At 45.6% G+C, this 26,563-nt stretch overlaps 1 protein-coding gene, 1 non-coding gene and 1 pseudogene across 4 annotated transcripts in view; 2 read left to right on the forward strand and 1 right to left on the reverse strand.

The window, feature by feature from the left end:
- Positions 1-18,911, forward strand: part of MYLK (myosin light chain kinase) — a 183,269-nt gene extending 164,358 nt beyond the window's left edge. For 2 of the 3 annotated variants that reach the window (XM_045583939.1, XM_036447529.2), the window contains 5 exons: positions 1,097-1,249; positions 4,405-4,528; positions 12,131-12,260; positions 13,946-14,077; positions 16,851-18,911. In XM_045583939.1, the coding sequence (XP_045439895.1) occupies positions 1,097-1,249; positions 4,405-4,528; positions 12,131-12,260; positions 13,946-14,077; positions 16,851-17,110 (799 nt within the window). In that variant the 3' untranslated portion in view covers positions 17,111-18,911. Of the gene's footprint in view, positions 1-1,096; positions 1,250-4,404; positions 4,529-11,849; positions 11,977-12,130; positions 12,261-13,945; positions 14,078-16,850 lie in introns of those variants that run through there. The other variant, XM_045583940.1, reaches the window with a different exon arrangement.
- Positions 18,912-22,220: 3,309 nt separating this feature from the next.
- LOC118724973 lies at positions 22,221-22,333 on the forward strand (annotated as a pseudogene).
- A 3,187-nt stretch (positions 22,334-25,520) lies between these two features.
- On the reverse strand, positions 25,521-25,627 carry LOC118725017. Its single transcript, XR_004989784.1, has one exon. It is a non-coding gene; the product is annotated as a U6 spliceosomal RNA (small nuclear RNA).
- Between the last annotated feature and the right edge of the window lie 936 nt (positions 25,628-26,563).

A 26,563-nucleotide genomic window follows, 5' to 3' on the forward strand; every position in this document is an offset into this window, starting at 1 on the left:
TCCAGGCCCAGCTGGAGGTCAAAGTTTTGTTCTCTGTGCATCCTCTGGCTGTGTGATGTTGGGGTTTTGGTCTGTTGCCTTGAAACGTAACTCACATCTTGTAAAACAGGGTAGGACTATTTTGAACTGGTTCTGCATTTGCAACACCTAGGTTCAAATCTCACTGGCTGTGAATCCTTGGGCAAGTTACTTACTACCACCACCACCACCCCCGTGCCTCAGTTTCCTCATCTGTTAAACTCATGAGTTACCTGCACTGTAGGGTGATGTTAGGGTTGAATGAGTTCACCTCTTTGTCCAGTGCCTGGCACATACTGTCTAGTGAGTATTTGCTGCCGTGACGGTGATGATGGAGAAGGGGAAGGAGGAGGGGAAAAGTAGAGGCGGTGACCGCCCTGTGGTTCAGTAGGTTCACAGAGTGCTTAGGGAATGTCCAAGGCCACCCGGAGAATAAACAGGCCTGCCCTTTCCTCCACTGTGCTGGCGCCTCTGTGGAAGCTTCCTGCTTTGGCCTAAATGCCTCGGGGCACTGAACTTGAGGGTAGATGGGTCACGAAGCCCACATTGCGATTCCATGTTCACCACCCATCTGCCCGCACAGCCTTGCTGAGCCTTCTGTGTGCTGGGCCCTCTGGGTGCTGATGGGAGCGAGACTGGTGGGTGCAGCAATGGGTGCTGTCTACCATGTGACCAACATGGGAGGGGCAGGAGCACAGGGACCTTGCGAAGGTTCTGTGGGAGAAGTTCCAGCCTGGGGCTGGGGGAGAACAGAAGACAGGGAGGAGGTGTCCTGCTGCGAACTTAAGTAAATTCCTTCGGCCTCGGCCTCACCAGCAGAAAGTGTGCAGAGACACCCCAAAATACAGTGAGCACCCAGGAGAGGCAGGGCCACGAAAGCCTGGGGAGCCACATGCTCTCTTATTTCCCCAGGCGGGAGGAGAGGCGGGCACAAGGGCGTTTGTTTGGGGGTGCAAGGTTTTGCTGGCCCTCACCTTTGCCCTCTGCACTCCCTTGGGGGGATCATCTCCTCCTATCCTCCTTGCTCCCTTACCTCACCACCACCACCAGTTCACCTGCTCTCCTGCTCTCCTCCCAGGGTCAGTGGACTCTCCCCCTTCATGGGCGACAACGATAACGAGACCCTGGCCAACGTCACCTCGGCCACCTGGGACTTCGACGACGAGGCATTCGACGAGATCTCCGACGACGCCAAGGACTTCATCAGCAGCTTGCTGAAGAAGGACATGAAGTAATGCGCTGAGATCTCCATCTTTTCAGCTTCCCCGGGCCCTGGGCTGGGGTCTGGAGGCAGGGACTTCCTATGCCTGTCGTGGGTCCCTCCTCACCTGGGAGGAAAGGAGGGCATTGTGCATGTGGAGGATGAGGAGGGAAGGGTCTTCCTAGGCCCCTGCTCCCCCGAGCCAGACACTCCACTCGGCTTTAAGAGCACTGAGACCTCACTTGAAAAGCAGCCCTCAGCCAGGGGTCGCAGGGAGGGTGGCTGCTTGTGCATGAAGCGTGACGGCCCCTTTTATGTTCCCTGTCTGATCCTGGCCCGGGGAAGCCCTGCTGGAACCTCAGCCCTTCTCAGGATTGTACAGCGTGTCCCATCTGTGGGTCCTGTCTGTACCTCCAGACCGTTCTGGTTTGGTGGTTTTTATATCTAAATTATTTAAGAACTCTCTACCTGAATATGGCCCAGGCACCTCTCGCATTGTCCAGAGTGACGCTGTGATCCCAGACCGCGGGGCTCAGCCCTCTCCCGGCTCCATCTCTGTCCCCGTCACAGTGCACTCTGAGGTTCCCCACCTCCACCTTCTCGGGCTGCGTGGGGCTGCTGAGGGGTCTGGGTGAACCTATAAAACGTGAAAAGGGGGCCGGTGTGGTGTGTGCAGTCGCATAGGAAGAGGCTGTAGGGAAGGTCAGACATACACGGCACTCAGTACTGCATTCAAAGACTCGGCTGGAGTTGCCGAGGCGGTGAGGTTGGAGGAGGCCTTGGGTGTGGCAGACAGAATTCCTCCCTGAGGACTCACCTGGTGAGGGGAACCAGCTAAAGCAAGTCAGGAAGGTAAGAGGGGCTGCGTGCGTGTGTGTGTGTGTGTGTGTGTGTGTGTGTGTGTGTGTATGTGTGAGAGTGTGTGTCTGTGTGAGTGTGTGTGTGAGTGTGTGTGTGTGTTTGTGTGTGTGTGTGTCTGTATGAGTGTGAGTGTGTGTGTGTCTGTGTGTCTGTGTGAGTGAATGTGTGTGAGTGAGTGTGAGTCTGTGTGAGTGTGTGTGTGTGTGTGTGTGAGAGTGTGTGTCTGTGTGAGTGTGTGTGTGAGTGTGTGTGTGTGTGTGTGTCTGTGTGAGTGTGTGTGTGAGTGTGTGTGTGTGTGTGTATGTGTGAGAGTGTGTGTCTGTGTGAGTGTGTGTGTGTGTGTGAGTGTGTGTGTGTGTGAGAGAGAGTGTGTGTCTGTGTGTGAGTGTGTGTCTGTATGAGTGTGAGTGTGTGTGTGTGTGTTTGTGTGTGTGAGTGTGTGTCTGTATGAGTGTGAGTGTGTGTGTGTCTGTGTGTCTGTGTGAGTGAATGTGTGTGAGTGTGAGTCTGTGTGTGTGTGTGAGAGAGTGTGTGTCTGTGTGTGTGAGTGTGTGTCTGTATGAGTGTGAGTGTGTGTGTGTCTGTGTGTCTGTGTGAGTGAATGTGTGTGTGTGAGTGTGAGTCTGTGTGTGAGTGTGAGTCTGTGTGAGTGTGTGTGTGAATGTGCGTGTGTGTGTGAGAGAGTGTGTGTCTGTGTGTGTGTGGAGTGTGTGTCTGTGTGAGTGTGTGTCTGTATGAGTGTGTGTGGGGGTGGGGGGGAGGAGAGCTGGCTCCCCCCAGGGGAAGGGAATAGCAGGGGTTCCTTGAGAGCACCTGGCCAGACAGGTGGCCAGAGGAGGCAGGGCTGAGGAGCCGTCCTGGGCAATAAGAAGCAGTAACAGACTTGGCCCAAGAAGGGCTCTGTTGAAATAGATGATGTGAACGAGGATGAGAAAGGAGGGGCAGCCCACTTCCAGGGCAGGCAGGAGGCCCTGCAATCTCAGTGCCTGCCTGACCAGGATTCCCCCAGAGCGAGTGGGTAGACTTACTCCCTCCTTCTTCCTACTCCCCTGGCTCCCGCAAGCCCTGCCTGGGAAGGGAGAGTGCGGCTGCTAAAGGAGCAGTGTTGGAGGGTCTCTTTTTAGCAGCCTCAGGGCTGACTTCTCCAGAGGCTGCACTCCCTGGCAGTGAGGTCTTCACGTTTTTTCTGTCTGGCCTTTGTAAGAGTAGGCACGCCCTAAGGGGAAGCTGTCTAGAATCCCTCCCGTGTGGTAGGCGGGGTCAGCACTCCCAAAGGGTCCCCGGGAGACGCACGCCTCTTTCCCAATAGCTGGTCCAAGGATGGCTTCACTCGCTGAGGATGTGGGAAAAGAGGTGCTACGAATATACTACGTTATTTTCTCATCTGACCTTGAATGAATTCATTCAGTGAGCTTGTTGGCCCCTCTATGCTCATGAAATGCCCTCTCCTCAGCACTGATCTCACACAGACCGAGACGCTAGATTCTCATAAACTCTCAAACTTAGCATGTCTCTTCCACCACAAGTCCTCATCTGGCAGCACCTTTTAAAATGTTCTCCTGTTATAAAAGTAATACATGCAAATTATAGAAAATTTGAATATAAGAAAATTAAGGTAATTCATCATCCTCTTTATCTAAAAATCAGTATACTTAGCAAACGTACTTAGAGTATACTCATTTCTCTACGTATGTTAACGTTTGGTTCTTTGGGCTTTATTAGTTCTATTAAGATGATGGCCCTGAAATATTTCTAGATTCCCAGAGCTTTCAGAAAGAGTAAACGAGTTTCAGCGTGGTTCTAAAGTTATCATAATGCATAGATGGTATGTAGGACATCGCTCTTTGAGTTCTAACAGGAAAAACTTGTTACTCAACCTCAACATGAGACACGAGAGTGTAGGGATTCTCAGAGATTTGGGCCTAATCTCTGAGGCAGAGAGGTGGATCAGGCCTCCACAGCCCCCAGCTCCCACGTGACCTGCAGACTGACCCCACTCTGCACTGTGGTGTCCGCCATTCCCAGACACACCTGCCCTCCTGCACTTGCCTGTCCCGGACCCAAGAACAGGTCACGAGGCTCCAGTCGCTTAAGGGATGGTTAGGCCTTCTTTACTGTGACCTATTCTGCATTCAGTCTGTGACCCAGACCAAGAGAGGGAGAGGGCCAGCAGTGCAGTGACCTGGTCATGGCGGACGGACTGGGAGCAGATGCCCTGGGTTCTGCCCTGTGTGACCGGGGACAGACGCCCTCCCATTTCTGGTCTCACAGCCGCCTCTGAGTCCCCTCCTGCTTAGAAATCTCCTGATCTCTGCCTCTGTCAGAAACCGCCTGAACTGCACCCAGTGCCTTCAGCATCCGTGGCTCATGAAGGACACCAAAACCATGGAGGCCAAGAAGCTCTCCAAGGACCGGATGAAGAAGTACATGGCCAGAAGGAAATGGCAGGTAAGGAGATGCTCGCTCTGGACTGGAATGCTGCTCCTTCTGTTTGCTTTCTCAAGCCATCCTCATTCCCAACGTGCCCCGGCCTCACCCCAAACATGTTTAAATCTTTTTCTGAAATAGTCTGGGACCAAGACTGGCATTTTGGGTCTTCAGGGCTAGGGATAAGCACCTTTGGGACCATGTGGAAACCATAGAAAACGTGGTCTCCTTAAAGGCGGTGTGATGGTCTAACATTTCTTTGCGATGAAGGGAGAGAGCACATGACCTACAAGGAGACCTGGCCCCACCCTCCAGGAATATTGTATGTTACTAGCTAGCTACCTGTCTTTAGACAAGTGACTTACCCTTGTGATACCTTTGTTTTCTCATCGGTAAAGTGGGGATAGTAGTGGTACCAATGTCACAGCCCTGTTAGGAGAATTATATGATACTAGAGGCCCCGTGCACAAAATTTGTGCACTGCGGGAGGAGGGGGGTTTCCTCTGCCTGACCTGTGCCCTCTTGCAGTCCAGGAGTCCTCAGGGGATGTCCAACTCCCCATACAGGCCTAAGTCAGCAGTCAGACATCTGTAGTGGAGGTGGGAGAGGCTCCTGCCACCACCACTGCCCTCTCTGAGCCCGACTCAGGGTTTCTGGCTGAGTGATGCTCCCCCTGTGGGAGCGCAGTGACCACCAGGGGCAGCTCTTACATCGAGTGTCTTCCCCCTGGTGGTCAGCGTGTGTCATAGTGACCGGTCGTTCCACCATTCAGTCGATTTTCATAGTAGCCTTTTATTATATAGGATAATCTTCGTCTGACCTTTAGCACAGTGCCTGCTACATAGCACGTGTTCAAAAATGACACCAGCAGCTCATATGTATGGAAGGCTGGCTCTGTGCTAGAGAACATTCAGAGCACTTTCTATGCATCAAGTCTTCTAATCCTTGATTAATGTTATCCCCCACTTTTCAAACAAACCGAGGCAGAGAAAGGTTAGGAACGTCGCCCAGAATCACTTAGCTAGTTGGTGAGAAAGGCAGGATTCAAACGCAGAGCCTGGCTCCAAAGCACACTGTCTTAATACAAAATTGCCTTCGGTTTTAGCAGATGGGTAAAACGTATCCGAAACCACAGAGAACTTATCATCCTCTACTGTATCGTTTTACTCTCACCGTCAGTGTGACAAAACTCCCGGGCTACGGGAGGAGGCCTGGGTTCTGTGCTCCAGGAACGTATAGCGTAGTGGAGGGACCGAACCAAATAGACATAAAAGGACGGAACACCCAGCAGGAATTATAAACCATCGCTATAGCTCTCCATACCATATATGTGAGTGCAGACAGGAGAAGGGAGCCAGCCGGCCGGGCGTGGATGTGGTTGTGAGGAAGTGCTGTCCGGGTGGGAGCACAGAGCGGGTGACAGCACAGACAGAGGAGAAAGGAGGGGCCGAACCTCCCGGGTTGTGCTGACCTGAAAGGAACCGTCTGTTTGCTGGGCACTCAGGGGGCTGGGCATTGAGGCCTGCCTGTGGCAAAGAAAAAGGAACCATTGTTTTAGGGGCAACTGGGACACCAGGTATCTACTGCTCAGGATGACTTTACAGTTCCCTCAGAAACCACACTCCCCACAAAGGCAGGGAGAAGGAGCAGAGGCAGGGAGGGGCTTCAGGTGGGTGGTACAGGGACTATGAGCTCCCCACAGCGGAGTCAGTTCTTGATCCCTACGCCCACCCCACTCCCACCTGGTGTGGAGGCTTAGGTGGACCTGGCCGCCCTCAAGGGACAGGCAAGTTGAGAGACTGTGCTGCTCACCTTACCTTCTGGTGCCATGAGCATCCAGTGAAATCATTGGAGTAGCACATATTCTTACAAACAAAACACAGCAAGATGGAGGCCACAAAAATCAAAGGTGGACTTTATTAATAGTCCAGTGGCCAACAGATCTCAAAGAAATAGCGGGATTTCCAGGGCAAGCAGGGGCTGAGTGGCGGGAGGGCAGTCCTCAGGGGCGGCACGTGGCTCTGCCTGCTCTCCCGGAGTAGGTGCATCTGCTGTTGACACACCCGGGACAGGCACAGAGAAGAGATAAGGAAATGAGAGAGGAAGCAAATGGAATTTTTTAGTCCAAGGGGTCAGGGAACCATAAATTTGTGCTGGTATTTTAATCACTTAAATTTTTTTCTTGTTTACACTGTTATTAGTCAGAGGGTTTTCTGGAAGCGAGGGGCAGAAATTCTGGGAGAAAAGGGCAGAATTCAGAGAAGGAATTTTGATATGGGTGGAAGCCTTTGGAGATTATTTTTCCACAGGCACAGTGGTTAGGCTTCGCAGGAGAAGACCACGCAATCCCTTTTGACCCGTCTTGTCCCTGAAGCATAATTTCACTGGTGACGATTCAGCTCCCTCTGACCATCTTGTGTTCCATTGCTCTCTTAGGAAAACGTTTTCTGCATTTTTGTATGTTAATTTTCACCCGAGGATATTTTTCCATTGATTTTTAGAGAGAGTAGAAGGGAAGGGGAGAGACACAGAGAGAGAAACATCAATGTGAGAGACACTGATTGGTTGCCTCCCACATGGGCCCCAACAGATGCCTGGGATTGAGCCGCAACTGAGGTACGTGCTCTTGACCAGAATCGAATCTGGGACCCTTCCGTCTGTGGGCTGACACTCTATCCACTGAGCCAAACCGGCCAGGGCAATGTTTCCCACATTTTGAACTCCAGGCACCAGCACCTTAGCTGTCCTGGAATAGGTTCCCCGTCAGAGCAGTGAGGAGCAGGGCGGGGTGCAGTGAAACAGAGTGGGGCGGGCTGTGGAGGAGGGAGAGGGCAAGCCCAGAACTCTCTACAGATGCCCAAGAGAAAGTTCCTTGTTTTCATTCTCATGTGGCATTCATGAGAGGCCCAGGAGGGAGAAAGCAACATGGAAACAAATCTTTGTACACGACGCAATATAGAGATGGCTAATCATATTATTGATCTTAGCATAAAATTATTATGAAAGAAGGTATGTTCTTCCAATTATACCTGAAAGAGTTTCTAAAAGCTGTGGTGGTGAGTAGAGCCTGGAGGGTGGGCAAGCCGAACAGGATAACAGGGCTTTTACATGCAAAACTAGAAGCAAAGGACTAGGAATTTGGAGGCCCGTGGACATCTTTACTTTCTGGGAACCACAAAGACCCCAGCAGCACAGACCGAAGGGCCATAGGGAGGAAAGCTTTGGGCACAGGATAGCACTGAGGATGCTTGTCGGTCACGTTTGGATGTCATGCACTTCTCAGGAAATTCTGATCGTGGGGCTGTTGGTGTCTAAAGGGTCTCTGACCTGGCTGGCTCTTAGGTAACTAGCCTGCCCATTGGCCAGGGACTGCCTCAGCTCTAGCACTGACAGACCCTTATCCTGGGAAGCCCTCCGTCCTGGGCACGTGGGCTGGTTAATCGCTCCTGCGGGCTCACAGGGGCGGGGAGCTGCTGCCTCAGAGAGGCCGGTACAGACGGTGCCTGTGTGCTGCACAGGACCAGCCTGGCCATGGCCCTCGAACAAGAAAAAGGCTTCCAACAAACAAGGGTGGAGCTTAGGGAATTGAAACGTGCTGCCTTGATGTTCCAAAAATTTCCAAAGGTCTTGATTAAGTAAAACAGCAACCAATTTTCAACTCAAAGGCATATTAGGTCTAGTAATAATTAATGTCGTTTTCTAATACTTTTTTTAAATCGAATTTATTTAAACAATACAACAAAATTTAATCAACAATATAGTTGCCGTTGTTTTCTACTACTTGTGCCCAACGCTCAGGAAGCATTTTAATCCCTCTGTTGTAAAATTCTTGTGATTTTGATGCAAAAAATTTGGTCAATGCATTTTTGAGGCATTCTTCATTATTAAATTTTTTTCCAAGAAGAAAGTTTTGCAAAGAACGAAACAAATGGTAATCGGAAGGGGCAATATCAGGAGAATATGCAGGTTGAGGGAGAACTTCCCATTCCAACTGGCGCAGTTTTTCAGCAGTGATTCTTGCAGTATGCGGTCGTGCGTTATCGTGGTGAAGAATTACACCCTTCCGATTAATCAGCGCGGGTTCTTTTTCTCTTAAAGCTTGGGCTAACCTTTCCAATTGGGCACTATATACTGCACTTGTAATGGTTTGGTTAGATGGTAAAAGTTCATAATGAAGAATTCCTTTAAAATTCCACCAAACACACAACATCACTTTTTTCGCATGCAAGTCAGGTTTTGGCGTGGACTGCGGAGCCTCATTTTTGTCCAACCATTGAGGCCGCCTTTTCAAATTAACATACAGCACCCATTTTTCATCTCCGGTAACAATTTGCTCTAAAAACGGCAAACGGTTTTGACGAGAGAGGAGCGAACTGCAAATTGTGACTCTTTGATTACGGTTGTTGTCGGTCAACTCATGAGGAACCCATCTTCCAAACTTTTGGACTTTGCCAAGTGCACGCAATTGATTGGAAATTGTTTTTTTGTGAACAATTTAAAGTTGTCGCAAGCTCTTGTTGGGTAATTTGAGGATTTTGCACCAAAAGAGCTTGAAGAGCTTCTTGATCAAAATTGGACACACGGCCTCGACCACTGTTGTCATCTAACGAAAAATTTCCCTCGCGAAATTTCTCAAACCAACGCTGGCATTTTCTGGCGCTAACTGCATCTTGACCAAGAGCACTACAGATAGATGTTTTTTGCAGCCTCACTTGCTTTTCTTCCTAATTGGAACTCGTAAAGCATGCAGTGCCGAATATGCTCTTCATCCGCCATCTTCTTAGCCCTAGTTTTGCAACAAAAACCAAACCAAACACAAACTTTTTCAAGCAAAACTTGTTAATTGCACTTCACACGTTCTGTAGATACCATGTGTTTGAAGGTTATGTCAATACAAGTCAACGCCAAGCAAGATTTTAAACGAATGTTTAAAAACGACATTAATTATTACTAGACCGATATACAATAATATAGTTCTTTTCCAGTTCTGACAAATAACTTCCTTACCAAATTTTTTAAATATATGTTTTTTATTGACTTTAGAGAGAGAGGATAGAGAGATAGAAACATCATGGAGAGAGAAACATTGATCACCTGCCTCCTGCATAGGCTTTAGTGGGGATTGAGCCCACAACCCGGGCATGTGCCCTGACCAGGAAATGAACCGGTGACCTCTTGGTTCATGGGTCAAATGCTCAACCACTGAGCCACACTGGCCTGGCCTATTTTTCTCCCCATAAATGAGTTTTCAAATATTGAATTCTGGCATAGATTATTTTAATTTTTTCCCCTTATTAAACACATACATTTCTCCCTGTTTTAGAAATTATATGCTATCTCACTCCAACTAATGGAAAATGCCCCCCTTATGGTCTATTTGCTAATGTGAATTTGTCGCCTTCTTGGAAATATCATAACTTTGTTTGCCTTGTTCCAGTAACTTCATACTAGTCATGTTGTTAATAGATGAGGAAAGACTTCATTATTCCACACCATGGAAGTGAAGACCATCCTGGTGTTTCAAATTAGGGAGCCCAAAGGCTCAGGGGAGGGAGGGGGGAGGGGGTGTTCCCTGCTACATATTCTCGAACATGAATCCTAGTCTTCTGTGGAAGAGCACAGCCACAGGGAGATTGGAATCTTCTGGTTCAAGGCTATGAGGCCCAGGGAAGGGAACAAACTTGCAGAAGGTCACATAGTAATCAGTGGTTCAAGAATAACCAGTCCCTTATTGGGAATGAACTCTCTGCACTTAGAGACTCCTGGCCAGGGCAAACCTCTCTGCATTGGGTAAAGGATACAGGGATGGAAAAGGAAGGGCAGACGCTGAGAATCTGGCTGAGTAGGAAGCAGCTTGGCCTGATGTTGGCTCTGTAGGGATGGCTGCCTGTCTCTCACGCGTTCCTGAGGTCGGAGTAAGCTCCCACGGGAAGAGCTGGGTCTCTCAACACTCTCGCCAGCACATCAAACAGATCAGTGCAGCGGCCTCCGCCAGAAGAGCACGCGAGATTGCCAAATGGTCTCGTCCTCTGCAGGGCCACAGTGCCTCTGCGCAGAGCTGTGACTCCATCATCGCCTCTCACCTGCTTCCCCTCATCACCTCCACCGCAGGCTTCCTGGGTTCTGTTCAGAGTGACCCAGTTTCACTACAGTGACGGAGGGCCAGAAGCATGCCCACACCCACAGTGATGTATTTGAGAGGATGGATGGGCAAGGACAGAGCAAGATGGAATGTCTGTCCAAAGTGCATGAAAAGAGTCTGCAACTCCAATGGCATGTGACAACAGAAAGTGATCATGGCCATAGCCTCAGGCCACAGCTTACACCACACACACACACCCACACACACATACACACACACACACACACACACACACTTTTCTATATGATTCCTTAGTGGCCTGAAATTCTTTACTTTGGAAACAATCTTTTTACTGAAGCATACTGGCTTCCCAGCTAGTCCAGAGTTGTGAGGCTTTGCTGAAATACCTGAATGTATGGGGATAACAAGGGAAGTGGCTCTGGCACAGTCTGAGATCCGGTGGGTGAGTGGGAGCCCTTTGCTGGTGTCCTCCGTCTCTCAGCAGCCAGTCTGCGCCAGCATCTGCTCTCTGGATACACAGCGACTGGGCGCCTGAAAAGATGCTTTGGGCGGGAGCAGTTGGTTACACGTTAGTTTCTTATCTTAGTGTTTCCATGGACTTAAGAAAGGGAGTAAGAACCTCTAATTAAAGGTAAGAACCATCGATGCATTGTATGTTATTGGGGACCTCTCTGACCTAAATCCTATGCTTGGTAGAATTTTCACACTGCAAAGAATTTTTCATCTCAGGTTCCGGCTTCCTTCTCAGCAGAAATTCTGTCCACGCCCAGGGTGCCTTGACTCAGAAAAGCCAAGATGCCATTGCTTTGCATCTCTCCGGGGTGCTTTTTGATGCCTGGGTGTACACGAGGGAAAAGCACCCCCCAGAACGTCACTGTGCGTTCATGGACTTGTGCCGGGCCATCCAGACTGTTTCCCAAAATCTCTTAAGTATTTTGGGAATACTGAATCAGCCACAGCTAAAGGAGACCTTGGAGTCTTGTCCAACCCCTCCTCACGCAGAGACGGAGGCCAGCCCGGAGAGGTCAAACGGCTCACCAAGGTCAATAGTGTGCCGCTTTCCCACTTGCAGGAGGACCTGTGGGAGCTGTAGTAACGATCCTCCTGACCAATTGCAAGCCCGTCACTGGCATTGTTTTACAAGAAACAGCCCTGCTGCGCCCCGTCAGCAATAAGTCTTTGGAGCTGTCTCAGCCTGCAGCTGCTTTATATAAACTCTCCCTTTTATGGGAGTTGAAGCACAGTATGAAAAGGGTTTTTGTCTCATGTTGACCTTGTTTAGTCACATTAACGCACACATCGGTTCCAGGCCCCATTCCATTCTCCGAACATCTTCTGACACACTGATAGTGCTGAGCAGAGCAAGGTCGGGCTCACTCCTCTGGCTGGACCTCGGCGCTCGGGAGGCCCTCGGTCCACGGACGGCTGCCTCTGCTGGGCTGGGCTCCCCTCCCTGAGCCCCACTGCCAGGCGGGACCCAGGGGCACTGCCCGAGTCCAACCCCAGTGTCTGCTTTCCAGAAAACGGGCAATGCTGTGAGAGCCATCGGGAGACTGTCCTCTATGGCAATGATCTCAGGGCTCAGTGGCAGGAAGTCCTCTACAGGATCACCAACCAGCCCTCTCAACGCAGAAAAACTAGAATCAGAAGGTAAGGAGGAAGGAAGGGCCGGGGGACTGAGGGGCATTTTGAGGAGCTTATTTTGGGAGTGGGCTGTTGTTGGAAATACAATCCAAAAGGATTAAATTCAGAACTACTTTTAGGTTGTACTGACAATAGTTACTAAGCCTAGGGACTCTTTAATTATTTCAACTTAGGTTTAACTATTTTCCGAAAGGAAGTTATTATTTATCTAATAGAGCTAGATAACCTCCACTATTCTTTCCACGTTTTACATAAGACTTAGCAAAGATTTATTCAAAGCTTCCATTTTTCTCATTACAAAAAAGTACTGCTTATATATTGATAAGAAAATATAAAGCTTCAATCACACGTAGTAGTTTATTTTTTTCAAAATACCCTGTTTTTTTTATTTTTAAGACATTTTTATTGATTTCAGAGAGGAAGGGAGCGGGAGAGAGATAGAAATATCAATGATGAGAGAGAATCGTTGATTGGCTGCCTCTTGCATGTGCCCCACTGGGGATCGATCCCTAAACCTGGTCATGTGCCTTGACTGGGAATTGAATCATGACCTCCTGGCTCATAGGTTAATGTTCAACTACTGAGCCAGGCCGGTCAGGCAAAAATATTCTGATTTTAGTCTTTGTTTTTCTTAGAAAGAAAAAATTAACTCATATAGTCCATACTTGTTTGGCATTTTTCAAATACTGAAATGTGATCGGTGGGGTTAGTTACTTGCCCTTGGAGATGTTGCCCCATCCACCTCCTCAGGGAATGCCTCCGCCTCTTCCTGCATCGGATACCTGCAGGGGCTGGCCCTTATCTTCCTGAGGTGCCTTGCTTGGCCAGAGACACCCTCCCCCCCTGCTGCCTGGTGCCATTGGTACCAAAGGTGAGAAGCACAAAGGCAGTGTCGTAGGCCAGCCACCTGCTGGGCTGCCTGATGTAGCCGGAGACAGAGTCCCTCCGGATCCACTCCTGCCACTCCCAGATGACCCACAACCAGCCTGGAGGGGTGGGAGAGGGCACAGGAGCCCCTCCACGTTCTAGCTTTTCCCTGGAACAGTCCCAATCCCGGTCTGCTCTCACGCACCACACCGGGGAGCAGTCTACGTGAGAACAGACCTGGCCAGGGGAAGAGGCTCCTGGCTCCTTCCTTCTCAGGAGCAGGGAAGGCCCGCTCTGCAGGGAGACCAGGCAGGCTGGTGTGACTCTGTCCTTCTTAGACACCCTCAACTGGATCTTTTTTTTTTTTTTAATTTCTTTATTAAGGCATCACATATTTGTCCTCAACTCCCCATTCCAATCCCCCCCACACTCATGCCCCCACCCCCTATTGTCCTTGACCACTGATTAGGCTCATATGTGTGCACTCAACTGGGTCTTGAAACAGCTTGAAATACAGCCAAACCTCTTTTCTGAAGATTTTTTTCCCCCAGTGTGTTCAGAGTAAGGGAAGGGGGAGTCCAAACATTTCCCCAGTTTAGTCACAGATTTCTCTTCTGCCAAAGCCACATGGCAGCTGGCCAACCTGTCCCCAGGAGAAAGGTGTGCTGCTGATTCAGTCCTCTTAGCCGCATTGTTTGCTAAATTGGAGCTACTTTAAAAAAAAAAAAAACACCTTTTTTTTTTTAAGTCAGCTTTTTTAAACTAAGGGAGAGGAAAGAACAAGGAGTGAAGGGGTGACCATGTCCTCCCCCCCCGTCTTCTAGGAGATGTCGCCCAAGCTTTCTTGGAGGCTGTTGCTGAGGAGAAGCCCCATGTGAAACCCTATTTCTCTAAGACCATTCGTGATCTGGAAGTGGTGGAGGGAAGTGCCGCTAGATTTGACTGCAAGATTGAAGGTAAGTTGTAGCTGTGGCGACAAAAGAGGTTTGGGAAGCTGCTGGGCCCCTACTGTGTGCCCCGGGCATGAGGTCAGTCCTGGGAGCCATTAGGTGAGCCAGGCGCTGAGGGGAACTGGGTCGGGAGGAGCTGGCCCAAGGCCCTCACTCCACCCTGAAGGTTGGTGCCATCAGTGACTTACCCCGGGGGCACATCTGATATTTCACTTACTCCCGTCAGCCACTAGACCCAAGTTCAAGTGGTTTGTCATGGACGATAGTGTGTGGCCAAGTTTCAAGTCCTGGGAAACGTGTGCCCCTGAGAGGCCCTCAGAAGCAGGCTGGCCCGGAGCCGGAGAGGTGGAGTCAGCAGCTCTGCGGTGAGGCCGGGCAGTGGTCTGACTCTCTGCGCCTCAGGCCCTCAACTGTCAGATGCTGTCTGATGTCCTGAGTGGCACTGGGGATTCTTAGATAACATATGTGAAAAAGAGAAACCTTTTAAGTCCTTTGCGGATGTGAGGGAGTCAAGGGAAAAGTTGTGGGACTGAGGAGGGCAGAGAGCACGCAGTGTGACTTCACACCGAGGGAAGCTGGGCCAGGCCCCGGGGCCTCTTCCCCGAGCTTAGCTGCCGGTGGGACAAGGCGGCCATAGAATCCTGAGCTGTTTGAGCTCACAGGACCTTAAGGGAGACATTAGCACAGGAGACATTAACAATGGTGGCGACACAAAGCATTTCAGTTTCTACAGCCTGCAACATTCTGGAAAGATAAAGGGCAAGATAAGATTGGCCTCGAGCTGGTGCCTGTCGTGTGCCAACCAGAGTGGAGGGTTATCTCCCCTGTCAGGCTGACCAAAGGAGGTACAGCGTTCATTAAGCAACTTGCTCCAGACCTCACGGCCAAGGGCAGCAGTCAGAACAAAGCATGCCTCCCACTGTGTAAGGTTCTCCAGCAATACAGCCACATAATGCCTTTTGGATAAAGTAATCCAAAGTGAGGAACAAAAAAAAACCCAAAAAACCTTTTTCACCTGTGTCCTTATAGTATCAAATCAAATGCCTTGTAAATGCCTTGCCCGCCATAATCTTTCTTTTCATTCAATTTTTAAAATGTGGCGTGCTGCCTTTGCTAGTGTAGAAAGGCTCGGGTTGGGGTTTGGCTGAAAGCTCTGGGGCCACTGCCTGTGACTCACCATCACCATTGTCTTTGGGTCTTCTGAGGGTCTTTCCTTTTTTCTTTTTCATATATATATGAAATATATATATATATATATATTCATGCAAGGGCCGTGGCCCCAGCCCCCACCCACTGCGGCTTTGTGTGGAAGGAAGGACTTCCGGAAGGACATCCAGTCTAATTAGCATATCACGCTTTTATTATTATAGATTTTTATTGATTTCAGAGAAGAAGGGAGAGAGAGAGATAGAAACATCAATGACGAGAGAGGATCATTGAATCATTGATCGGCTGCCTCCTCCATGCCCCCCACTGGGGATCGAGCCCGCAACCAGGGCACGTGCCGTGACTGGGAATCGAACTGTAGCCTCAAAAATTATTAGAACATAATGACTGTCATCTTTGCACTTTTCTGCTTGGGGTTATTTCTTTGGTATTTACATAACTTTGACTGGAGCATGGAGGGGAAATTAAAGCATATGGATGATGTTTTAATTGAAATAAAATTCTACTTGAATGTTAGAATTCTTAAGTTCTAATATAGAATTTTTATTCTGGTTGGGGTTACAATTTTTTTCCTATAAAAGTACTTCTTCAAATTTTAAGAACAAGAAGAGGTAACAGGGGAGTGGGGGGACTCATTAATACTCTGAACAATAAAGATTTAAAAAATAATTTAAGAACAAGTCAGTTAGAATTATAATATACAGGGTGTGGCAAAAGTAGACTTACAGTTACATGTGAAATGCAGTTTATTCTTGTATCATTATTAATTATTGTATTATTTTCCATATAAATAACCACAACTATAAACCTATTTTTGTTCCATCCTGTATTTTAAAGGCATAATGTATATATAGATATATATATTTTTTTAATGTTGGACTTTGCAGAAACATGGTTAATTCATAAAATAAAGCTAATCAATGTGGTCCATTTCTGGTTTTCTTGAGGCGGGTTATGCCTTTGGATCAGACTAAGACAAATACTGCTTTCTTTTCTTTAGCAGTATTACTATCTCCTCTAACTTGTGTTTTATGAAGCTGTTATCAGTTGTAACTTACACACCAGATAGTGTACCTGTATTAAGTGTACAATTCAGTTGTTTTAGTGAATTTATGGAATTGTGCAATCACCACCATAGTCCAAGTTTAGAGCCTATCACCCCAAAAAGGCAACTTGCACCCATTTGTTCTGAATCTTCATTTTTATTAAATGTATTTAAGTTAAACTATTATGCAAGATGAAAACTTTTCATTTCATCCCAAAAGATAACTGGTTCTGGGCATGTCGCTGGGAGGTGGGCTGATGTTCCAGGTAGCACTCTGCGTCTGTGTAGAGGTGTGTGTGTGTGTGTGTGTGTGTGTGTGTGGTGAGAGGCGGGGGGCCAGGCCCACATGGATGGGAAAGGGGATGACTGTGAAACACCTCACACAGGGTTTCAGATATTAGTATTTACAATAGAGTTCGGTTCAAATGTCAATATCCACGCAGCCTCTCAAAGGCAATGTCGTGTTTTTTTCCATTACTGCATTAGTAGCTTGAGAGCTCCTTGCATGAACTGATAGAAATGTTGAATGACAGTTTTTGCTACCTGTGTTCCCTCCCTGCATTGCAGGATACCCAGACCCTGAAGTCGTCTGGTTCAAAGACGACCAGTCCATCAGGGAGTCCCGCCACTTCCAGATAGACTACGACGAGGATGGGAACTGCTCTTTAATCATTAGCGACGTGTGCGGCGATGATGATGCCAAGTACACCTGCAAGGCTGTCAACAGTCTCGGAGAAGCCACCTGCACCGCGGAACTCATTGTGGAAACCATGGAGGAAGGAGAAGGAGAAGGGGAAGAAGAGGAAGAGGAAGAGGAGGAAGAGTGAAACAAAGCCAGAGAGAAGCAATTTCTAGGTCTTAGTACAAAAACTATTTCTCTAAAGCTCAAAAACCCAAGATAGTAAAAGCACCTAGTGTGATAGGTTCCCTAGTTAGGTTATTTTAGGGTCAATTCTTAGCAACAGCAGTTCATACCTAGCAGTGTTATTGATGGGCATTAATGTCAGTTAGCAGGCACCTTAAGATACTAGTACAGCTAAATTTCATTTTGGGAAATTTGATTTCAAATCCAATTTAAAATCCAGTTGATTTTAAAGATAAAGTAACCAAAAGAAGTATTTTTCTGGGCAAAGCCACCAATTTGAAACACTCATGGAAAAATAAGGCTCCGCTGCCCCAGGTCAGCCCAGAGGCCCCTGAAGACGGAGGTCTCTCTCCCAGCTCCCAACTCCAGAGAACTGGGTCTTCTCCAGGCTGCAGCCCTTCAGTCTGAAAGCAGTTGAGCCGTTTTAACTTATAAGGCACATTTTATTCCAAACTATACTGTAGACATTCAGACTTTCCATTCCTCTGTTCTGCCTGTCCGTTTTTCTGGATCTGAGCTTGCCAGGAGTTTAAGCACTAAGGACATTACACTTAGGTCCTGAAGACAGGTCTCCTGCTCACAGAAGGCTGGCTTCCTTAGGAAAACAAAACCCCTTTTTTTCTAAAATCAGTAGCAAATCTAAACGTATCCCCTCTTTGCAGGTATCTAGCAGCTTCAGACATTTTTATAAGAACTCGTGGGGGGGAAAAATATCTTTGCTAATGTGCTTCTCTTCTGAAAGCAGGATTCATATTTGTGCTGTTATAGACTATCAGCTCTGCAGGTGTGGAAAAGATTTTTGTGTTTGTATGGAAACCAATTTGCTGAAAAGTTAGTCTTATTTATTGGCCACTATGAAACGTTTCAGATAATGAAGAGCTGTAGAACTCTGCATACTTTGGAGTCTCCTTCAGGATAGTCTGAGTTTGACATACCTTCATTCTAAACACCCTCAGAGAACTCTGCCTTGCCCTTGTAGATTCCACGATGGGTCTTCTTTTCTTAAATGTGCATCCATCATGCCTTGTCCCCAACCTCAAAATATATTCTCAGACCCAATAAATGCATCAGACTTGCACCTTTAGGAACTTTTAACTTTCTTTCACTACATTGGCACTTAAACTTTTCTTTATAAACTTTTTGAAGGTCTTAAACAAAGACCATAAACTGATATGCCTAATACATTTCCTCTGTGTGTGTGTGCGTGCGTGTGTGCGCGTGTAACATTCCAAATGCTTTATTCTTGTCCACTGTTTGTGAAGTGCAGTGATTTAATATTTCAAGGGACTTTTTAATAGTTCTTCAAGAATTGATCTTAAATTACTTCAGTGCAATCCTACACAGTATCAACATTAGAATTTTGCTATTACTTAGTCTTACGTTATCTTCCATTCTAGCTTATCTGCTTTTTGCTGCTAATTTCAAATTGCCAGTATTTTCCTTTTTGCTTTTTAAACAGTTAACAATATTTTTCATAATAGCCACACTATTGCCACAGTTTATTATAACGAAGGGTTTTTAATTTGATTTAGAGCATTCAGAGCTTGACTTCATCACTTTGTGTTTATAATCTTTGTGTGTGTGTGTGTGTGTGTGTTATACATGTGTGTGCATGTGTAGTGTGTACGTTTGTTTACAGGTTTTTGATGCCTTCTTAACATTGTGTTAATGTTCTCCCAGTTTATTATGCCATTGGAATGGCAAATGAGAACACTACAACTGTAGTTAGCTCACAATTTTTAAATAAAGGATACCACAATGCATACTTTTTGTTCAGTCTCTGCAGCCTTCTCTTTCTTCCCATGCCACCCGTTGTAGACTGCCCAGATAGACCTTGGGAACGGAAAACAAATGCTGTGTTGCATAAATGGCAATTCTGGTTGTGTTTTACTAAGGGGCAGGGTGACTTAGTTCTTGTAAATACTAGGTAGCCTAATTTGCACACTTAGTTCAGAATTTCTCTCGAGCATCAGTTTGGTTCAGTTACACTTCCAATATCATTAGTGTCCTCAAAGTACTAAAATCTACATGGCATTTCCAGCATGTAGCAAAATCATCCTCATCTTTAACCCTTTGCACTCCGAACCATTCTGGACATTGGCTACCAGCTACTCGACGCTACTTTGCGGCGGACACGTGCATTGAATTAACTCAATTCCCCGTAATCACTAATAAACTGCAATGTCCCCCCTGAGAGGGGACATCCGAGTGATATGCTAGAATTCCGATGTCTCGAGAGGGGACAGCAGAGTGCAAAGGGTTAATATTATTTACAGGGCTTGGTTTGCATTTGTAACTTTGATGCAACTCATTATTAGCTGCCAGGTGCCATCTTTCCATGTCTTGATATTAAAGCATTTGTTTCCAGGATACTGACCTATTGTTTTATTAGGAAGTCTGTTATCAGGTATCCGATGGTGACTTCCCCATGTCTGGAGGTCCAAACAATATTGTAAATAGTCTAGAAAGAATCAAGACATGCTATTAAATGTTGTACTGGATAAGTCTATGATCCACATGGAATGGAAAGAAACAATCCATTCATCCAGTTAATTTTTCCCCCATTTTTAAGGCAACCACAATCTACAAATATTTCTAATGAGAAATTATTATTTTTAAAGAAAAGCACTTTTTATTCCTTGCTGGTAAAAAAAAAAAAAAATGTACCATATATATTCTGTATTATGAAGAAGTCACAAATACACTTTCTTCCATTCCATTTTTATCCCAAACATATCAAGAATAATCCTCAGATTGTTCCTTACATTGCAAAGCTTCATATCAAATGGTATTTCTATGTATAACTAAAAAGACATGCTGACTGTTGTCAGCTCGAACTTACACAAAGTACCTTTTTCTTTTTCTCAACATTTTTGAGTTTTACTTTTTACATTTTACCAGCTTTTTATAAATCTCTTCAGTGAGTATCAGAATGTGAAGGATAATTAAATTCTGAAGAAACTCAACTCTCCTCTTTTCGATAAAACACAAGTAATACTACTTTCCTTACCCCTTGGGAACTCTTTCTCTGTCTTTTAAGAGGGAGGCTAATGTCTGTGGCAGTCATTACTGAGGCTCTTTGCCCGGCACAGTGAGGACTGCACTCCTGCTCCTCACTCACTGGGCCCTGTGACGGGTCCTGGTCAGTGAGCTGTGAGCAGAACTGATGCGCGTCCCCATGGGCCAGAGCATTTGTGTCCTGCTACAGAACTCTCCACGGTGACTGCCAACACGTGAGATGTGGCTGTTTTACCCACCTGGATCCTCAGGCAACCCCAAACAAGAAGTAAACCTTAATCCTTATAAATCACAGAGAATCTACGGTTCTTTGTGGCTGCAGCAGAATCTAGACTATGCTGTTATAAGATCATTCACTGTATCTCCGGTCTGTTCTGACCAATATGGTAACCATGAATCACAAGTAGCCATTTAATTAAAATAAATAAAATTTAAAATTCAGTTCCTCAGTTGCATTAGCCACATTCCAAGTGTTCAGTAGTCATGTGTGACTGACACCTAGCTACCTTCTTGGACAGCACAGGTTAGAACTTTCTGTATAGTTCCATCAGACAGCACTGTTCCAGATAGACTGAGGAAATGAAAAACTCCACAAATTTTACCTTAACTGTACATATCACTTTTCAAATTACTGCGAAGGGAGTATTGTCTATGCAGTGTTTCCCAAACTTTTGACATATGTGTACCCCTTCTATAATTTCCGTAATGCTGAGTACCCCTCGTACTCATGAGAACATAGAATTAGGCTCAGCTAAGCACGGTGCAGTGCATATCCCCACCAAACTCTTCCCGTACCCCTGGGGGTACGCGTACCACACTTTGAGAAACACTGGTCTATAGCATCATCAATTGTATTGGATAATGTAAGCTCAATACTTATTGTTCTGCATTAATTATATTCAGACTAGAGGCCCGCCTTGCACAAAATCATGTGCAAGTAGCTCACTTCCGCTCGCCTCAGCTGGCCACCCCACCCATCACCGCTCATAGCTTGCGCCCCACCCTCTGCCGCTAGTAGCTCTCTGCAGCTAGGAGCTCATGCCACGCCCCAGCAGCCACGAGAGCCACTGCTTGTTTGGCCATGATGGCATGACAGTCACAGGCCTTTTATATAAGAGATATATTTTTTCACTTTTTAAAAAATTTTATTAAATTATTGTCAGTGTACATATCTTACCATTGCCCCTATTTTTTTCCCCCCACTTTTTAAGAAAATTTTAAACAACCAGTTCTGTGCTTCTCACCACAAAATCTCAATAGGCCTGCAATTCACAAGCAGATAACCTGTGATATGAAACAACAACCTAGGGCAAAAGTCTCCTGTGCGTTTGGAACTTGGAGCTTATTTGAGATAGGGGAGCACCCAGTGGGGACATATGAGATAGATGCAGAGGAGAGACAGGGTTGCTGGGATGCAATTTCCTTGACAGTGAACCAAGAGGAAGGGGAGGGGCCGTCCTTGGAGCAACAATCATTTTAACTTCGGTGGCTTTGATCATAACTTCCTTCCCATTGGAATTGGAAATATCCAGGAGATCTATGGTGCTTGGAGACAAAACATTTAAATTTCTAACTACTGGTTGTTTGAAATTTTAGCCCATAGTCCTTGCTGATGTTCTAACTGCTCACACATTGCAGGGAGGGCTTCATGTAAGAGACTATAGTCCCAGTAGTGACCACACAGAACTGTATACTAAATCTTCACATCATTTGACTCTCTAGGACTAGATTATTCCGGTTGGATATAACTAAGAAAGAAGGAGGTTACAAATTAACCTGTCACTTTGGTCATTCATGTTTATTAGCTTCTTCCAGACAGACGTTTGTAGCTGCCAATAGTCAAGACATCGATTGAGCGATAGGGCTTCTCCACAGCCTTGCTCCAGCTGCTATTTTACAGTGAAAGATAGCCTCTGGCTAAATCAATCAAACGTTTCTAGCGAGCAGTCATGTAATCTATTTGGGAAGGTCCCTGAAGCCCCAGATCTCTCTCTCCAGAAAGCCCTTCACCTGTTCATTGAAGGAAAATCCTGCAAGATACTAGAGTAGGATCTAGCTTTGCGCAGTGGCAGTATCGTAGCCAATGAGGTGTATCCGAGGCGCGATTATTGCTAGAGTAGGATCTAGCTAACCTGGTTAATCAGCCAAGTAGAATCAGTTCCAATTGTACCTTTTATCCTTATAAATGACAAAGAATCTAGGGTTCTTTGTGGTTGCATCAGAATCTAGACTATGCTGTTATAATATTCACTGTATTCCCCGGTCTGTTCTGACCAATATGGTAACCATGAATCACAAGTAGCCATTTAATTAAAATAAATAAAATTTAGAATTCAGTTCCTCAGTTGCATTAGCCACATTCCAAGTGTTCAGTAGTCATGTGTGACTGACACCTGGCTACCTTCTTGGACAGCACAGGTTAGAACTTTCTGTATAGTTCCATCAGACAGCACTGTTCCAGATAGACTAAGGAAATGAAAAACTCCACAAATTTTACCTTATCTTACATGGAACTGTATAGCCTATGCCTCAGTTTCCTCAGCATAAAATTAGAATAGCAATAGTTACTCTAAATAGTTCCCCCCTGACAGGTTGTTATAAAAATGAAATGAGCTCGTGCATGCTACCTCATCCTTATAGAAAGCCCCTATTCATTCTGGTACCCAGAGATGCTAAGATAAGTCAAACATCCTCTGATGATGCTCAAGGAACTGGTTATACTTCTGCAGAAATAAAAGAGATCTATGAAAAAGATACTTTTATATAATGAAAGATGGAAAGAATCCTTTAAATTCCACCCGCCTCCAAATAAATGACTTTTGAAACTGAAAGTATCCATGCAATTACACAAAAAATAACTGCGTGAGTTTAGGAAAGGCTACAAGTGCCCTCTTGTTCTAGTGGAAATTTTTAACTCCCAGCTGTTGAGTACTTTTCATCAGACCCAAAGGGAAAAAAGCTCATCTGACCTTATGAGTCTTATTTTCCAGTCAAGAGGAAATTTTTCAGGTAAACTTGACTTTAAACTAATCGCACTTGGTCTTTACCCCCGAAAGTTCCCTGGTTTTTAATTGATATTTACAAAAGCTAATTCACATTGACTTCTTTCTGACTGCATATTAACCACGGATCAAAGAGAGCTCTGCTATGCAGTCTCAGGAAAAGGCTGGATAGATATCGTTTTTAGATTGTCTAGAAAGCTCAAAAATGGAGGGTCCTGTTTTCTAGAGAACCAGATCAAGAGTTTAGAGAATGGGAAGTTATCACACAGAGAGAAGGCCAAACCTGAACCTCTGTTCCTTTCAGAACCTCCATTAAATGGAGAGTAAGGGAATAATACTTTTTAAAGCTATAAACCCTTTAGAGGACAGATAAAAAATATCAGAAGCTTGGAAGATGGAAAGCACACAGGAGAGTGGGTAACTGAGTCAGAGCAGAGAACCTGAAAACTGACATCCTACAAAGGAAGCCAATAAAAAGGCAAGTCAGTTTTGCCCTAAAGAAGAGACTGGAGGAAACCAGGTGCCTATCTATGAAGGAGCCTCAAAGAAAATGCAAGGTATCGGTTCACTGATGCAAACCATCTTTTTAAAGTATATTTTTATTTCAGAGGAAGGGAGAGATAGAAACATCAGTGATGAGAGAGAAGCATTGATCAGGCTGCCTTCCTCACACACCTATTGGGGAGGGTCAAGCCTGCAACTCGGGCACATGCCCCTTGACTGGAATCTAACCCGGGGTCCTTCAGAATGCAGGCTGATCCTCTATCCACTGAGCCAAAACAGCTGGGCCTCACACCAAGATCTCTAAGGTCAAATCAGGTCAAACATCCAACTAGGAGCGCAAGGCAGAGGTAGGGTGGGACAATTAGGAGTTAGGACAGAGAAGGGTCCATAGTCCAGGAGGTCATCTGAACACATCAGTAATATCCATGGTCAAAGTGCAGAGAATTGCCTGATCCTAGAAAAGCATTTGTTTGTTCGAGTTTTTAAAGACACATAAGCTTCTTTAAAGTTAAACTGGTTGTCCAAGGAGCCAAATTGTTCAACTTTCAATAATGCACCCTCTTTATGAGTGTCTTATATTCAATTAATGTGTAAGTTCAGTAAATCTCCATTTAAGTCAACTTGCCCCACTTAACCACACTTTTCATTTCCTCTGTAAAATAAATTAACTGAAGCCCACACACTTCTGTTCTCATTAACTGAGTTGTATATTTACAAAGCAAGTGTCAATTGGGTTTGTTCTGAAATTTATTTATGCTAGTTCTACTTATAATTGTAATTACATAATTTAACTAAGTATTATATAAACCAACAAAAATGGGTGCCAAAAAAAAAAAAAAAAAAGACTAGTTGTTTCTATGGAAACAATTGAGACTAGTGGACATACATGGCAGATTGGACACTTGCATTTATCTCCTGTCTCCCAAAACCTCACTAAAATGAAACTACAGGAACAGCCAAAACCGGTTTTGCTCAGTGGATAGAGCATAGGCCTGCAGACTGAAAGATCCCAGGTTCGATTCCGGTCAAGGGCATGTTTCTTGGTTGCAGGCACATACCCAGTGGGGAGTGTGCAGGAGGCAGCTGATCCATGTTTCTCTCTCATGGATGTTTCTAACTCTCTATCCCTCTCCCTTCCTCTCTCTGTAAAAAGTCAACAAAATATATTTTAAAAAAAGAAAGAAAGAAAGGAACAAAGAAGGAAGGAAGGAAGGAAGGAAGGAAGGAAGGAAGGAAGGAAGGAAGGAAGGAAGGAAGGAAGGAAGAAGGAAGGAAGGAAGGGAAGGAAGGAAGGAAGGAAGGAAGGAAGGAAGGAAGGAAGGAAGGAAGGCAGGCAGGAAGGAAGGAAGGAAGGAAGAAGAAACTACAGGAAGAAAAGGCATAAACCCACAAGAGCACAGAATGAGAGAGGCAGACTTGAATTGACAAAATTTGGCAAAAGAATAATTGGTAATTAATTGTGTTTAAAGTTTTCCACTTTGCAAATGTCCACAGAGAAGAAAGCCTCAGAAAGCAGGCTCAGTCCTATCACAGAACTTGCCAAAAGCAGAGGGAGTAGGCCAACCCCCCCTCCACCTTCTCTTTTAGCCCACGTGGCCTCTAGCAGTCCCACTCCAGCCTGGCAGGAAAGGGGATCTCTTAAAATTACACTAGCGAGGCGGTGGACTGGTGGACAACAGGCACAACCGAGGGTGGGAGATGTGGAGGAGGAGGGAGCCACATAAAGAGCCTTCAGTCCTCTCCCACCGTGTGGCTGCCAGAGCGCTGACTGCCAAGCAGGACTGGCTACAGAATTTGCAGGGTCAGTGCACAATGAGAATGCAGGGCTTCTTGTTTCATTTTATTTTTTTAACTATGGAACACTTCACAAATTTGCGTGTGATTTTTTAGCAGGGGCTATGGTAATCTTCTCTGTATCGTTCCAATTTCAGTATATGCGCTGCCGAAGCGAGCACAGGCTTCTTGTTTTAAAAAGTATTAAAAATTTCAATATAGTGACAGCAGAGCATCACAACAAATGTGCGTTCTCTCTCAGTGCGATTACGTAAATTATGCTCCCGTGAAGCCACCCCTGTAGCTGCAGGTTGTTTCTGCAGGTGCAGGAGATTGGAGGATTTTTTTTTTCTTGGAAAATTAGCCCACACATATGTAGGAATTTCTCAATAAAACAATCTGATTCTCATAAATTTGTCGATATGGCTATTTTAGGCATTTGGGTGCGATTTTGTGCACATAAAAGATTATTTAGAAACTACTCTGGTTTTTTAAAATTACTATTTTACCTGTTCATGTTGCAAATTTTAAAGCCTAGTCCTTAAACTTTTAAATTTAATTCCCAGATCTGATTTGGTAGATTTATAAATCTACCAAGATGTAATATTCATTTTTTGCTCTAATTAATTCCTTTATTACATTTCATAAATGTAATAAACACATTTCATTTTCATTTCTTCAATTATAACAAAACTTCCCAAGAAAAGTCACTAGCAAATACCTTCTCAAGTAAAATAAGTCTCATAAATAAATTAAATGTATAAACACAATGGAATTTAACTTCTTTTTAATGGTCCAATACTGTTTATAAATTTAGTAAGAGTTAAACTTTGAATTCAAATCTAAATCAGTAACACAATGTATACATTTTTATTTTTTTCAAATTATAGGAGAAATTTTATTGGGAAGTCACGCAAATAGAAAAAGGGAGCCTGTACTCAGAAAAGGAGTCGCAGAAGCACTGAGGAAACTTGGAAATTGGGAAAAAGAGGCAGATGAGGGTGCCTGGGTGAAGAAGAGCGAAAAGTACTCAAGAGAGAGAAAGAATATGCCACAATTTGTACTTTAAATTTGAATTACAAATTAACCTATTCTCTGGTATCCTAAATCTCTTAAAC

The sequence above is a fragment of the Pipistrellus kuhlii genome, unplaced genomic scaffold (genome assembly GCF_014108245.1).
Source record: "Pipistrellus kuhlii isolate mPipKuh1 unplaced genomic scaffold, mPipKuh1.p scaffold_m20_p_2, whole genome shotgun sequence".
In the NCBI taxonomy this organism is placed as follows: Eukaryota; Metazoa; Chordata; class Mammalia; order Chiroptera; family Vespertilionidae; genus Pipistrellus; species Pipistrellus kuhlii.